This window comes from Solanum tuberosum, unplaced genomic scaffold (genome assembly GCF_000226075.1).
Source record: "Solanum tuberosum cultivar DM 1-3 516 R44 unplaced genomic scaffold, SolTub_3.0 scf00039, whole genome shotgun sequence".
Classification (NCBI taxonomy): domain Eukaryota; kingdom Viridiplantae; phylum Streptophyta; class Magnoliopsida; order Solanales; family Solanaceae; genus Solanum; species Solanum tuberosum.
In genome coordinates this window covers 847,857-864,551 of record NW_006238968.1, presented here as the reverse complement: position 1 = coordinate 864,551, position 16,695 = coordinate 847,857, and the positions used below count along the sequence as shown (strand labels likewise).

The 16,695-nt window shown below is 31.9% G+C and overlaps 2 protein-coding genes across 2 annotated transcripts in view; one reads left to right on the top strand and one right to left on the bottom strand.

The window, feature by feature from the left end:
* The window catches only part of LOC102589506 (uncharacterized GPI-anchored protein At1g61900-like), a 6,765-nt gene extending 3,361 nt beyond the window's left edge, over positions 1-3,404 (bottom strand). The window contains exons 1-3 of the mRNA XM_006343227.2: positions 3,078-3,404; positions 1,614-1,793; positions 487-1,092 (exon numbers count right to left, since the gene is read on the bottom strand). Of these exons, the coding sequence (XP_006343289.1) occupies positions 487-1,092; positions 1,614-1,793; positions 3,078-3,144 (853 nt within the window). The 5' untranslated portion in view covers positions 3,145-3,404. The remainder of the gene's footprint in view (positions 1-486; positions 1,093-1,613; positions 1,794-3,077) is intronic.
* A 10,766-nt stretch (positions 3,405-14,170) lies between these two features.
* The window catches only part of LOC102577907 (calcium-dependent protein kinase 3), an 11,362-nt gene continuing 8,837 nt past the window's right edge, over positions 14,171-16,695 (top strand). The window contains 2 exon segments of the mRNA NM_001288527.1: positions 14,171-14,336; positions 14,683-15,547. Coding sequence (NP_001275456.1) covers positions 14,755-15,547 — 793 coding nt within the window. The 5' untranslated portion in view covers positions 14,171-14,336; positions 14,683-14,754.

Here is a 16,695-nt window from a genome sequence, read left to right as displayed (position 1 = left end):
ATTTTTTGGTTTGGGGGGGGGGGGGGGGGGGATGCGCCCTTAACCAAAGGGGAAGTACTCAATCAACCATCTTATCATTTCCTCTTCCTTCCAAGAACAAAAACATTTTAACATTATTGATCAACACTAGCTAATAAGATGTATCGCAATAAAATTTATTAGCAAATAAGTGTAGTAGGATATATATATGATGTGCTTATCAGAGATCACTTCCATTATTTACCATATAAAGCTTGAGAAGCACATTTGCCGCAAAGAAGCTCAAATCTAAAGGGTTAAAGACAGAAAAGCCCAACAAGTCCATTTTTAACCTTCATGTGTACGCATTTTATTTGGGATGCCCGTAACTATTCATTTCCATATCGATGTCTACACTTCATGGAATGAAGGCTTTTACATTATCAATTTTAAGCACATATCTAGCAAATAACTATGCAATGAGAAATCCAAGGTTGTTATGGAAGAGAATTTGTATGAAGTTATCACCTTTATTGTTTTTGCAATTAGAAAGTCCTCTAAGAACATGTTTTGCTCCAGCAGGTTCAAGTTTACTTGCCATCCATCGGTGTACAATCCTTTTACAGTCGTTAACTCTAGTTGTGTGATCAGACAGCACATGAGGGCCATCCATATTTGAAATATCATATGCTTTAAGTGCAAGTTTTTTAGCAGCTTCTGTTATAGCATTTCCACAAGTTTCCTCACAACATTCATTCACAAGATCGATCTTACCACAGGTATCAAGTAGGCTAGATGAGTCCACAGTGCTCTCAAACTCATGAACATCTTTGACTGGGCAAGAACCTTCAGTAAGGTTTTCACGATGTAGAGAGCATATCTGCTGCAGAGTATCATTGGCACCTTGACTGACCAGGAGTTGCTGAAAATCTGAAAGGCAATGCTTTGCGAGACTCCCATTTAAAGCAAGCATATTTGAATGTTTACTAGACTGCCCAATAAGAATAACAAGAGTTGTTTCTAGTTGAGGGCAACACATGACATTAGCCAGATACTCTGCAAATGGAGCTACACAATCTATTGATGTCACGGCCATCATACTTTTCACAGCAGCAAAGTTCAGCGTACACAATCCTGGAGAGGGTGAGAGGAAAAGTAAGAGAAGACAGAGGATATTGAAAACCTTAGATCTTTCTGAGGTCTATTTCTTCTCTAAATCTATGTTGCTATATATTTTGTTTTATGATTGGTGGTGTCCAGGACAGCTTACATGCACCTCTGCTATTTTATTGGGTATCTACTACCTCCCACCACCACAAGTATCAAAAACTCTGCCCACCATCCTTAGGCAGATGTGAAGAACTCATCTAGTGTTTTTTGTCTCCACTAAGATTTGAACTCAGGTATCCAATCAATGCTGCTTTATGTTTCGACCTTGGCATTTTAACTTTTAAGAAATAGTTCTTGCTAAGTTGTTAGGAGTTAGACAAAATTAGTTTCTGAAACAAAACAGATAACAATTCTTTATAAAAAATATTGGCATACTGCTTGATGGCCCAATGCACTAAGCTCCAAAATTGAAAGGTTGATATAAATTAAAACTTATTCGACACTAAGGACCAAGATTTTTAATGTAATTAGTTTCTGAAACAAACCAGATAGTTTAGGCGAAGTGCTGTTTGTGAAAGGTGCCAACGGAGAAGGTGCAAGAAGGGGGAGAAGGGGTTGTGGAGCAGCAGTAGGTGACGTCTCTAGCAAAAGAGTATCCTCCTTTATGTCCATGATTAGAGAGCCTTTTAGATTATTCAGTGAGCTGCAACTGGATTCCTGGAGGCCTGTAAAAGTAGCAAATCTATCAGAGATTCGTAATAGCACTGGATCCAAATGAATTGCCAGCAAATGCACATAGACAGAAATATACGGGAGGACAGTGAAAGCATCATAGGTAAATGTACCACATTAAGTGTTCAACCACGAATCCACATGAATTATTCAACCAGAAACCACTAAAACCAGCAGATTATGTAGTCGCTAAAAGAAAAAAGATGACAACAAGCAATCACTTTCTGCTGAGTTATCATCCTCCGTCTGTGGAAGACCCTCGTGTTGAGGTTTCAAAGATTGAAACTTGTATATCTAGAGAAATCCAATATCATTGTTACTAGATTTTCTCCTTGATTCATTCAGTTTGGGTCAAATCTAAATTACCCACAGAAACACTATCTGACACACTTCGTTAAGTATTAGCTCACGAAACCATTTCATAACTTGTAAAACTATACATTGCCTTCCCTGCTTTATACCACTCCATATTCAGAGTTGAATTACGAATTCCCGCGGATACATTTCCCTCCCTTAATATCCAAAGCAATGCACAACAGTACAACTGATTCAAGCAGCAGGAGATGCAAGGGAATGAGAACATCACTCAAATAAGGTCTCGGAGCAGAAATAGTTTGTCCAGCTAATGCAGAGTCTAAAATAAGATTAACTTAATGCAAAACTACTACTCTGTAAGATTAGGTCTTTGGCCTAACTCACACCCCAAAAGCTAACTCAAACAGAGGAGGATTGTCAAGCCTTTACAGGGAGATCACCCTATCTCATTAACCATCAATGTAGGACTTTTTCATACTTCAACATACTCTAACAAAATGCATTTTCGCAAACCTCGACTGTCCCATCTTAATTCCAATTTAAATGATCCTACCAAAAAGTTTCAGTTACTCATTCACAATAAATTTTCTAATTCACATATGTTCTTCACAAACAGCTAATTTTCTGCTTGCCTCCAAAATTTAGGAAAGGAGCTCAACTCATACCCTAAGCATGGACTAAAGCAACATATGTACATATCACTATCATCTTTAAGACCAACATATCCAGCCCCAGATAGAAGATACATTGTTCTAGCAAACACACAACAGTTCCAGATACTGTAAGCCACCACTTGATCACCAATTTACCCAAACACCAGCATAAAGCATGAATCTTTATCAAACCCCAGCTGGATTTTTTTAACAAAATTTGGTGAATTTCAAGAATGTATTCACAAATCATCCAAGAAATAAGTAAACTATCCAAGACACCATGCACAAAAAAAGGGGATTCATACTTACAAAGAAAGAGTATAAATACAACCAGAAGAAGGTCAAGTCTGAAAATTTCACTGACCCCTCCTCTCATCTCTACCTTCCTTTTCTTCAAGACCCAAAGTAGAAAGGAAACAGCAAATGCAAGAAAACCCAAAAGGGTTGAAATTTAGCAGCAAATCTTGGATTTTTTTCAGCAGATTAGAAATGAGTGTAATCTATAGCAATGTGAGAAAAAAGGAACTGAAATTAGAAGAAAGAGCATTGGGAAGTAGAGAGTAAAAGTTGGGGCAGCCATTAATGAGGTGCTCTTAACTCGTAAGTGGGTGGGGGCAAGATGCAGTAATGAAGAATAGCTGTGTATGAATTAGCATACGACCCCACACTACCAAGACAAAATTCTCTGTGTGAGAGACTGAGATACTGAAAAATTGCTTCAAACGGAATAATAAATACTCTTTCATTCTTAATTATCGATTTAGTATACGATTCATAGATACGAAGTCAGTTGTTAGGGAGAATTTTATCTGCTGAATATGAGACTTCATAAATTTAAGTTTAGTCGAATTTTAATATGAATATCAAAAATCGAATAAAAAATGACTGCACTCTTGGGAAATGTTAAATCCATCAAAAGTCATGCTCCAAACGAGACATTATTAGCGCATGACATACTTTTATGTTTTGTTTTTCTATTTGGTGTTCGATAAAATTTTGAAACTCAACTAATTTTAATTCATATCATAAATTTTAAGGAGTGCAATTACGAGGTTGTAATTGAATCATTTTAATGAGACTTTTGATTGATTGAGATCATTTAATTAGAGGTCACGTGTTTAATTTGATATGATTTTTATAATTTTTGATATTTTAAAATTGGACATTTAAGTCGTTAGTGAAAAGTGGCACGAATATAAACTTTTGGTCGTAGTGATGGTATAAATATGTTCAACGACTAAGAAAAAAATTATTTTATATTCAAACAAACTATAAAAAATAATAATTTAAATTTAAGTAAGAATTCAGAAGGTTGAGTTATGACGATTTTTAGTCAACGATCAAGAACGTAATTATATATGTCTACTTATAAGATAAAAGTATCTGATAAAAGAAATTTAAATCATTCTAGAGGAAAGATACATATATCCAATACTTCATGGCTTCCTACGAAAATTGTTGAACTTTTTACTTAAAGATGGTGGAACTAATTTAATTTTAATAGAAGTAGCATAATCACTATAACAAAAATAACTTTTAGCGGTAATAAATATAAATATTAATAAAGAGTGTTAAAGCTTTTATCGGCATAAGTTAATTGTCCTTAGATCTATACTTTAGCGATATTCTCAAAAAGTGTAGTAATTGCTGCTAAAAATATATATCTAGCGATAATTAAGTTATTACCGCTAAAGATAATTTTTTATGTAATAAATAAATTTCAGAGTGAAAACTAATTTGGGTGTTAATTACACTATTGGCTTGTAGTTGTGTCTTATATATAACATAAGGAGAAAATTTAATACATTTATTCAGTATGATTTGAATTTTTTTCGATTTAAGTTTATTAGGGAAGAAAATATCTTTTTATAACTGATTGGTTAAATTTTTTGAAAAATAATAAGTTTTTTAAAAATGAGAAAAATAATTTCCCTAACAGATAAAGATAAAAATAAGTAAAACAAGTTATTCCACACATATGACATTCAACGTTAATTATGTTCACGGCTCTATCTTCACACACATTATCTTCATCCTCACCCCCTGTAATTATCTATTCTGATTAAGTCAAGCTAATTAGAATAGGTGGCAGATATCCAAAGGATAGTTAGCTTAACCCTCACTAATATCTTTTGTAAAAAAAATTAAAATTATTAGTGACTTACTATGTATATATATATAGCTAAGAGGCTGAAGTTGGTGAAGAAAAATGTCCAAGATTCCATCGACCATTTTAAGTTCACACTTTGATATCTTTATTTCATTTTATTCTTCTCGTGGAAATCTAATGTGGTAGGGCGTATAAAAATATATTATCAAATAGGATATATATACATATTAGTAATGTTGATATTATTATTATTGTCTGTGAAATTTATTGTATTAGGTAAATAAAGTATATTCGAATAGGAATAGTACTGAACGTATGTATGATGTATTAAGATAAGAGTATGAAATAAAACGTCATTGACATGTAATCTCCCATATTGTTAAATGCAATGATTTATTAATAGTGCAAATGATCAAAGGCATACCTAAATTATCACTTTTTTTACTAGATTCATATCTCAACTATCTATTGTTCCAATATTAACCTATCTAAGCTATAACTCTTTAATTTTTATATTAAAACATACTTTGATGTTGAGTTGGCCTACACGCACATGTTATTGAGTGAGAACAATATTTGGTCAACTCAACATTGAGGTGTGTTTCGATATAAAGGAAGTGATAGTTTAGGTAAGTAAAGGAAATAATTGATAATTAGGATATGAAACTCACAAGAAAATAATATATTAGGTGTGTGATTTACCATTAACTCTTTATTATATACAAAAATATAATATCAAATATAATGTATTATGAAAACAATATAAAATTTATACATATATTATTTTCTCTAATAACCAAACGATCCATTATATTCTATAGCTCTAATTTCTCCTTCTAATATGTACAAAAGTAGACGCTCACCCAACTCGCTCTTATATAATAAAAAATAATATATCAACTAGAAAAAATAAATAACTTCAGCCTACTATTTATATAAAAGATTCCAATACAAAAAACTTTTCTCACTTACTGGAAGACTTAAATTTAATCCAAGAATTATAGTTGTATAAAAATACAAATGTGTAGGAACAAAAATTGGTCCACACATTTCTTTGATTCCATAGACAATTCCATGTTCACATGTTATCTCACTCAACTCTTTTTTTCCTTTTTAACTAATTTATTTTTGTTCTTTCTAGATCCTATATATCTTTTTATTCCTTCCACATTTAAAAAATGTCAATGTGGGTACTTAATATATATTTTGGTATAATGGTAGGTAATATAAGCATGACCACTTAGAATTATTATAGACAGATCGAACAAAATCCTCCAATTCTTAATTAAAAATTTTGAATTTTAAGTATTGAAAAAATTCGTATACAAAACATTTTCCTATTTAATAGAGTGTATATATATGACGTGAATTCGAATTAGTTTTAAAACACGAAATAAACCTAACTTCATGATGATAAATATTTATAAAGATCAAATTTTTCCGAAGACTTTTTTTCTTCTTCAAAATTTGTAGTTTTCTTGACGTAAAAATTCATGCAAAATAAGGAAAGGTTTAAATCAAAAGTCAATTTTTTTTGAGATATTTAAATATTAGTTTAATTTAAACTTTCCATTATATCCTTAATGAGATTTTTAAAAATATTTTTTTATTTTAGTTTTTCATTTAGTATTCGGTATCTACATTAAAGTTCGACTATTTCATATTGCGTTATGTAGATCACCAGTTGGAGGGAAGTGCTTTCTACCAAGGATTTTTTTCATACCGAAGGATCAATACGAGACCTCTTATTAAAAGAGTAACAACCACATCCACTGCACCACATCCTTTGATGGTGAATTTTTTTTTATAACTAGCTAGTCACACAAATTAAAAGATATGAAATATTTTCAATCACTAGTTTTAAAATCTATAGTTACACAGTGACATGTTACGATGATAAATTTCAAAAGTTTCTTTTTCTATAAATTTTATATTTAATTTGTTTAAACTTTGCCGCATAAATCAAAACAAACAAAATAATTTGTCAAAGCAAAATATAGATAGAGTAAATTGAAAAAATAAGATTGTTGAACTAATCCTCCTTGTCAGCCACCCATAATAATAATTGTCTACACATAGAAAAAGACCATTTCTTATTCTGTGTGTCCTTCCCCCCCACCTTCCTCAACCCCCCCCCCCTCCCCCATCATTTCCAAGGGTATAAATATAGATGTATCATGTAAATCCCAAATCTCCACCTCTTTCATTTGATCACAAACATATTAATGAGAAATTAGTATATTCAAAAGTATCATTAAATTATAATCGTAGTAGTGTTTAGATCAGTTTACAGTATCTCGACTAATCTAGCATAACATCTGTTATTCTAAGATGGGGAATTGTTGTAAACGTGGATCGAACATGATATATGTTGATGATGATGATGATGAGTGGGAATGTGTCGTATCACCAAAAAAATTGATCGTAGAGAAAGAAAAATTATTTTCGTCTTCTTCATCATCATTATCATCATCTTCTTCTATTTCTTCTTCGACGGTTAATTGCAAAGAGGTGAAAATACGAATTACGAAGAATGAGCTTGAACAAATTCTAGCTGGAAAAATTGACAATATGGAGGAAGTTACAATGGAGCAACTATTGTCTGGATTTTTAAATTCTAGCAATAATTGCTTTGATTTTGAAAATATTCAACGTCAACAATCATGGAAGCCTCGTCTTCAAAGTATTCCTGAAGTTAATTGACATCAGAGACAGAGTTAAAATTTTTATAATCAACGTGCGTATTTAAAATAAATTTATTATATATTTTATTAGCATAATATATTTATGAATCGAGTCTTATTCACCCGCTTTAGATCCGTCTCTGAATAGGAAAGAGTTGATGGTGAGGAAACTTTTTGTTCCTTCCTTGTCCTTGTCTTTTTTTTTTTTTTTTTTAAAGTTTTCTTTTGTTTATAATTCTTTTTTTTCTTTTTTTTTAAAATTTTAGGTGTGTCTATTGATGATGTTGTAAAGAAATTAACAAATTTGTTGTATAAATTTAGTTGACTATTATTTTGAACGCTTTTGAAATGGTCAATATTTGTATAGTCCACACTCCAATTAAAATCGGTTCAGATTTATTTATTTTTGTAATTTTTTTTTAGATATTTATGCCTCATTATTATTATTCAACATATTAAAAAGTCATATCGAATATTATTTAAATGGTAAAATGTTAGTGCACAAAAGTTAAATAAAATTATTTAAACCATCATACTTATCACTAGTTGAGCTCATTGGTTTTGCTTTAGCTGTTATAGCTAAAAAAAAAAAATGAAAATATTTTTCTAGTGAGTTTTGAGTTGTCTCTATTTTTTTTAGTCAATATCCATAAATTATTAATTCAAAACCATATTAAAATTGAGATGAAATTGGAAATAATCATCATTAATGGTTTTGAAATGAATAGGATCCTTTATATTTTTAATTAGACGACTCAACTTTGAAATTTAAATATGAAAAAAAATCTGATATAAATAATACCGAGCACGAATATATATTTTTCCTCTTTCATGGTCAAAAAGCATCTCATATTAATGTCACATCATAATGTATAACTATATTGATAAGTATGATACCTTAAATGATTAGCTAGCTAATCAGGTTTGTACCATATCGATAAATTCCAAACTAAACATTTTAATATTTTTTTGTTTAATAAAATACTTATATCCCTGGAGCTTTGTCAAGAGATAAAGTCAAGTTTTACATCCTTAATGAGTTAATGTGCATAACTTAAACAATATACTTTTTTTTTTTTGTTTATTTAATTCTTTTAGTATTTTCTATGTTAAAAAGAAATTAAATGTTTATATAATCGTTTTATCTTTCATAACGTGATTTAATATGTACTAATATCTATGACAATATTTTAGATTATAAATTTTAATTTCTTGTATTTTTTAAATATTCAATCAAAAAGTTAGTCACATAAAATATTATCATAAAAAGTTTTGGTATCGTGGTTGCATACTCGATGGATTTTTGGAAGAATGCAGGTGAGACGGATATGGAATGACTAATTGAGTTGTTTAATGTCATATTTAAGACTGCTAAAATACTAAAAGAATGAAAGTGGAGTACAATGATCTCGTTGTACAAGAAAAATGGTAATATTCAGAATGACAACAACTATTGGGGTTTCAAACTAAGCCATATTTATGAAAGTTTGGGAGAGAGTGGTCGAGATGAGGTGTATCTATCTCCAAGAACCAATATCGATTGCAAAAATCATTCATCTTGTGAGGATGTTGTTGGATCAATGTAGAAACATGAAAAGACTTACACATGATATTCATTGACCTAAAAGAGGTTTATGATAGAGTTTCTATGGAGGTATTTTGGAGTCTAAAGGTGTACATGTGACCTGCAATAAGGAAATTAAGGGACATGTATGATGGAGCCAAGATCAAAGTTTGTGAGAGGTGACTTAAAACACTTCCTAGTCGTGAAGGGATTGCACCAAGGGTCAGCCCTTAGTTTGTTCCTGTTTGCATAGACGAATTGTTATGACATATTCAAAAAGAGGTGTCGTGATGAATGTTATGCGCATTTGACATAATATTGACTGACGAGATGTGTGATGTTGTTAATGATAGACTGAAAGTTTAGAGACAAGACCAAGAATCTAAAGGTTTCAAGTTAAGCAATACTAAAATGGAATACTTGAAAACGCAAATTTACTGAGTAACACATATTGCGGAGGTCAGGGGTGTAGGCAACATGTACTTAGGGGGTTCATCCAAACCCCCTCGGCGGAAAATATTACTATTTATACATGGTTAAAATTATTTTTTAGGTATGTATAATAGATGTCGAACCCCCTTTCACTAGTTCGTGTGTTTACTTCTTAGATTTTGAACTCTCTTATTAAAAGCCCTGGCTCCGCCACTGACGAAGGTGGAAGTGAAATTTGATGCATAAATTCATACCCAAGAGAGTGAGTTCCAAGTATTTTGGTTAATAATTCAAGAAAATGGGGATATTGATGATGATGCCACTCATTGTATTAGAGTTGTGTAGGTGAAATAGAGTCTCATCTTTGAAGTATTTTGTGATAAGAATGTGTCGCAGAGGCGTATCTAGAGGGGGTGCCGTGGGTTCACGTGAACCCATGCTCCCCTCTCTAGATCATGTATAGTAGTGTTATATTTTTTTTAAAAATATTTAAATATAAATGTGTGAACCCATGTTCAAAGTATATCATATGATAATGCGATGATGATTGGGTGCACCTCTCTAAGTGAGGATATAAATTTAAATATTATATCTATCTTGTCTCTGTGGGTAACACCTTTCTAAGTGGTTATCGGTTACACTTTTGACATTTCAACTAATTTTGCTTTTGTTTTTTTCCTTTAATCTTTCAAAATTTTCAAGTGTGTTACATTGAAAATTCCTAAAAATTTAACATTGTAAATTTTTTATATAATTAAATCAAATGTGTATTTTAAAATTTAAACTAGTAGTATTATACATTTTGAACCTATAATTTTTAAAATTTAATGGTTCATATATGAACTAAAAGTCAAATTGATTAAATTTATATTTAAAGTATATTTTTTTGTAATCGTGCACCCATCTAGCCGAAATTCTGGATACGTCTCTGATTATGTAAGTTCCACAAAGTAATGATTAGACTAATTGTAAGTTTTGATATCAAAAGTGTACAATCTTATTCATTTGTATAGGAACAAATATATAGTAGATTGAAGCGAACAAACTAGTAATCAGATTCCTTGGTTCTGAGATAATTGCGAATCAAGAGATGCTTTTATTTGATCTAATTTTCTAAACTATTTAATAGCACATCAGATCTTTTATCAAATCAATTTAGATCCTACATAATCAAATTTGATCATAGTTAGATATTCACAAATCTACGCTCCCGCTCTAGTGGACATGTAAATGTTTGTCATGCCTAACTTACAAGAATTTCAAATTTTAGTTTGAATAAGTCTTTGGTGAAAATATCTGCAATTTGCTAATTTGTTGGGTAGAAAAGGATGCATACACTTTCTTCTTCAATCTTCGCTTTTATGAAGTGTCTATCCATTTCAATATCCTTTGTTTATCATGTTAAGTTGAATTGTGAGCAATACTCACGACAACTTTATTGTCATAATCGACTTTCCTGACCGAGCAAATGGTTTTTTCAGTTCTTCCGTCATCCTCTTGAACCAAATCATTTCACAGATTTTAATGATCATAGATCGGTATTCAACTTCATCATTACTACAGGCTATAATATTAATGCTTTTGTTTTTTTCAAGTCACAACGTTTTCCTATATACAAATATACGATATTCAAATGTAGACTTCATATCAGTAGTAGAACCTGCCCAATATGCATCTATAAAACTTTTAATGCCTCTATGTTGATTCTATCTGATATACAATTCTTTCTCTAGTGAATTTTTCAGATATCTTAGAATTCAGTAGACTGTTTGTTGGTGCTCATCATTCAGAGAGTGCATAAACGGATTGCTAAGCTTACAACAAAATATCAGATCAAGTGTGAAACAAGTAGATCAACTTCTCAATTAGTTTCTGATATTGACTTTGGTCAATTGAGTTTTCTTCTTTGTTTCTGAATTTTATATTCGAATCAACATATATTTTGGTTGGATGATAACCACTCATCTCTTCCTTTTTAAAAAGATTTGGTACATATTTTCTTTGTTATATCATAATGTCTTTTTTTTTTAAAAAAAAAAATCTTTTTATGTCCATGCTAAGACTAAACCCTTAATCTTGAAGTTAACTATTTTTTAAAATTCTTCCTTTCGAACAAGTCATTTTCTATAAGTATGATATTATCGATATACACTATCAAGATAGTCAATATTCCGTTAAAAGAATATTGAATAAACATTGTATGATATGCTTGCCTTGAGTGTACCATTATTTTATTTTTTTAATAAAATGAGTAAACCTGTCAAATCAAACTTTTGGAGATTGTTTGAGCCTATAGAGAGATTCTTTTAGCTTGCATACTTTATTTTCATACCTTCTTCTAAATACGAAGGAGAATTTATGTAGACTTCTGTCACGGATTTAGAGTCTCACTAGAGCTTCGTGCGGCACTTGACAATTTACTCACTAATCTTTCAAGATCTTGTAAGCTCAAGTAAGTCTTTTGAACTAAGATCGCTAAGAAAATGCAAGAAAGACTTAAAAAGACTTGGAGAGTTTTGGAAGAAAGCTTTGTATTGCTTGAAAGATTGCTTACAACTTGAGTAATGTCTTGCAAATGAATGCCCCCTCTATTTATACTACAACATAAGGGCTAAACTGCAAATAATAATTACTTTACAAGTCCCTAAAGTATTTACACTTTGATCCCTCTGTAGAATTCTCTACATATTATAGGGAATTTCGAAGCCTTCTTGAAATATCTAAGGGGTTCTAGAGTTCTCCATAAGTTTCTCCATAACTCTAGATTCTTCTCCCCTATTTCGGTGTCGAATCTGAACAGTGAAGTGGCGGAACATGACACTTCTTCTTCAAATTTTTTGTTAAATGCAATCTTCATGTCTAATTGTTGAAGGGGACAATCAAGGTTGAAAACAATGGTAAAAAAATTTCTGATTGAATTCAACTTGACAACGGGAGCAAATGTTTCAAAATAGTCAATGCTGGTGGTCTGAGTGAACCCTTTTGCTACCAAACATGTCTTATATCCCTGTAAGGAGTCATCTGATTTAAATTTGAGGATGAATACCCACTACAATCTACTATTTTCTTTCCACATAGTAGTTCCATCATTTTTCTGGTTTCACTTTTCTCAATAACATTCATTTCTCGTAGAACTCTCTCGTTCCACTCAAAAAATGTCAAAGCATCCTGCATGTTTCTCGTTATCTCCATTTCAGATAATTCAGAAAGAAAAGCTATATAAAAAAGGAACAATTTTAGAAGACACAAATTTGACATGAGATAGTTGGTGCCTTTTCTTACCCGTACGTTTGACAATTGAAAGATTGACAAAGTAACAAAACGTAAATTAGAATTAAATTCTGGAGAATTACCTTGTATATTAGTGAGATCTTGCGGAGCAGACATTTGGTTGTATTGAGAGTCTTAATCTTTTTTTTCTCGATTACAATTTCTTCTCATGTAAATCTGTAATTTCTTTGTTTGTTTCCTGTCTTTATCATTGATTATATCATGAAACGACTTTATTTTCTCGATTTTCTTGTTTTCATTATTTAAGATGAGATCTCTTATCTTATCTAGTGTTATTACCAAAAATACTATTTTTCATATATCATAAAACATGAATCCTTTTGTTTCTCACATGTGAGGTTACTAGAGTTCTTATTATTCATCGAATCTTCACTATGTTTCTCTCCCCGAAGAAGAGTTCCAAAAAAGGTGACATCCATTATGACAATAACCTTCCTAGTATTTAGGTCATAACACTTGTATCCCTTTTGATTAAGGGCATAACTAACAAAACACATTTTTAGCGTATGCATTTTTTTTGTTCCAACTAGACGATATTCCAGCAAGTCTTATGAGTATGCTCGTATTTTTTGCAAAAATTACACTACAAATTTCGAAAATCAAAACTTTATTAATAGAACTATTAGCTTCTCTTATTACCACTAGGTGACGTCACTCAGTAAATGTAGTTTTACTTACAAGAATAAAGTTGCTCTGATACTACGTAATTTCTGATATTAAAACTGCACAATCTTATCCATTTGCAGAGGTACAAATATATAGCAAAAAACTAGCAATTATATCTAGGTGAGAGTGATCTCCATAGAGGACAAAAAGAGGAAAATGAAATTAAGATAGCTCGAACACGTGAAGAAGAGCTGCACATATGTGCCAATAAAAAGGTTGAGTGAAGTGGAGTTAGAAGAGATCGTGGTTGAGAAATTGACTATAACCACATAAAAGAGAAAAGAAAGGTGATTATATGATAACATAATCCTACTAGATATGAAGATATGAAAGTCGAGCATTATGATAGAAAATTAGAAGGTTCTTGTAACCGTGTATTACAGTGTTGTTTCATCTTATATGATAACATAATCCTAGATATGAAGATTTGAAAGTCGAGCATTATGATAGAAAATTAGAAGGTTCTTGTAATCGTGTATTACAGTGTTGTTTCATCTCTATTTATTTCACTCGTTTTCGTTCAATTGAAAAACTCCACTTTTCGATCGGAATTTTACTCATTTTGATTAGTCAGACAGCTTAAAGAATACAAATAAATTGCTAAAAAAGAGACCCTAAATTACCAATTAAATGACCTACTTTCCACAAGAACACCGCTTTATTTTTGCTAGTGAGGAAAAAGCCTAGAAAAATAAGAAGGGCAGACAAAAGAGAAAAGCTGGCAAAGAAAGTGTGTAGCATTTTCATGGAGTTTTTTCCCATGAAGTCAATGGACAGTGTTCAACTCTTTGGCATTCTCTGATCTGTGGAATATCTTTTAGGTATTAATTTGAGCTTCATCACTCAAATCTTTAAATCTCTGTCAAAGTTGCAATTTTTTACTCTGTTAAAAATCCCAAGTTGTTGATTTATGGTAACTTGTTGAGGAATTGAAAAACCCAAAATTCAATCTTGTTAAAGTTGCAATCTTTTGGTTTTTAAACCTCAAGTTCTTGATTTTTGGTTACTTGTTGAGGAATTGAAGAACCCAAAATTCAATCTTGTTAAAGTTGTAATCTTTTGGTCTTTAAACCTCAAGTTCTTGATTTATTGTGACTTGTTGAGGAGTTGAAATACCCAAAATTCAATCTTGTTAAAAGTTGCTATCTTTGTTCTGTTAAACCCCAGGTTGTTGTTTTTCTGTAACTTGTTGAGGAATTGAAGTGCCCAAAGTTCAATCTTGTTGAATAAACTGTAAAAATGGGTGGTTGTTTTAGCAAGAAGTATACCCAACAAGATGCTAATGGGTATAGGGCAGGAAGAGGAACTGTTAATCAAGCATATCAAAAATCACCACAACCCCAGCCAGAAAGGCCATATCAGCCACAACCCCAGCCAGAAAGACCATATCAGCCACCGCCACAGCCAGCATATCAGCCACCACCACCTCCAAGGCCACAACCTCAGCCCCAGCAGCAGGCCCACCCTGTTCCTGTTACTGTGCAGCCTGGACAGCCCCAAGACCAAATGCAAGGACCCCATTTGAATAACATATTGGGAAAGCCTTTTGAGGATATTCGAAAGCTTTATACCCTTGGGAAAGAATTGGGTAGGGGTCAGTTTGGAGTGACTTACTATTGTACCGAAAATTCAACTGGGAACCCTTATGCTTGCAAGTCTATACTTAAGAGGAAGCTTGTAAGTAAGAATGATAGGGAGGATATGAAGAGGGAAATTCAGATTATGCAGCATTTGAGTGGGCAGCCAAACATTGTGGAATTCAAGGGTGCTTATGAAGATAGGCAGTCAGTGCACCTTGTGATGGAACTTTGTGCTGGAGGAGAGTTGTTTGACAGGATTATCGCCCGAGGATATTACTCAGAGAAGAATGCTGCTGAGATTATTAGACAGATTGTAAATGTTGTTAACATTTGCCATTTCATGGGTGTCATGCATAGGGATCTCAAGCCAGAGAATTTCTTACTGACTAGTAAGGATGAAAATGCTATGTTGAAGGCAACTGATTTTGGACTTTCTGTCTTCATTGAAGAAGGTCAGTTTCTCACCCCTCGAGATTAATAACATTACAGCTGAGTTTTTAAGAATAAATTGTTGCGTTGTCAATATTATGTTGCTTTTTAAATACTTACATGACTTTTCTTGCTTGGATGTGTCCTAAGTTTCGGACTCAGGTGTTCGATACGGGTGTGGATCTAGAGGTGATCCTTTATGATTTAAATTTTAAGATACAGGGGTATGGATCCAGATACGGATATGAGCACGGGGATTCAGCTAAAAATGAATTTGTATATCTAAAAATAGAGTTATATCTCTAAATTAGCAGAATCCTAGAATGAGTATAAGGAAAAGGACTGATATAGAAATTTCTATAGACAAGGTATATTCCATCTTCAATTTCACCTTAGCTTTTGTTATAATTACAGAAATCAATATATCTGTCCTGAATTTCTCTGTCAATTTTGGTCAAAGTACCCAAAATCGATTAACCATATCCGGTACGGATCCCACACCCACGTCGTGTTGAAAATGGGTGCGTCCCCGAAAGTGAAGAGTCCAAGCAACTTAGGATGTGTCTGGCAATGCATGACGACAAATACATTTTTAATGCTAAGACACGTTAGTAGTATCTAATTGACAAATTTTTAAAAAGAAGAGGTTTGATTGGGTTAAAATGTAAAGATACACGAATCTTTGTAGAAGTTGTATTCTTGTGTTAGCTAGAATAAGAAGTGCTTCAATCCTACCAATCAAGCAAGCAATCAATGATTACCATGAAAGCAAGCAGTATTGATTTTAGACTTGCAGGATCAAGTGGGAACTTGACAGGTCTTGCAGCTACTAAGACCATCTCCAACCCACCTCTATTTTACTCTCCATACTCTATATTTGGAGAGTAAAATAGAGAATGGGCACTCCAACCCACCTCCAAATCACCCTCTATTCTTCAAATTTAGAGAGTTGAATAGTAGTTCTCCAAATTGGAGAACTACTATTCACACTCTCTATTTCACTTTTTCATTATTTTATTATTATTTCTATTACTTTCTAATTAACATATTATTTTACATATAATTCTATTAATTAAATATCTAATATTCATAATTCTTTTTTAAATGTAATATAATATTTTTTTAAAATATTATTAAATATATACTATTTTAATTTCAAATTAATAGTATT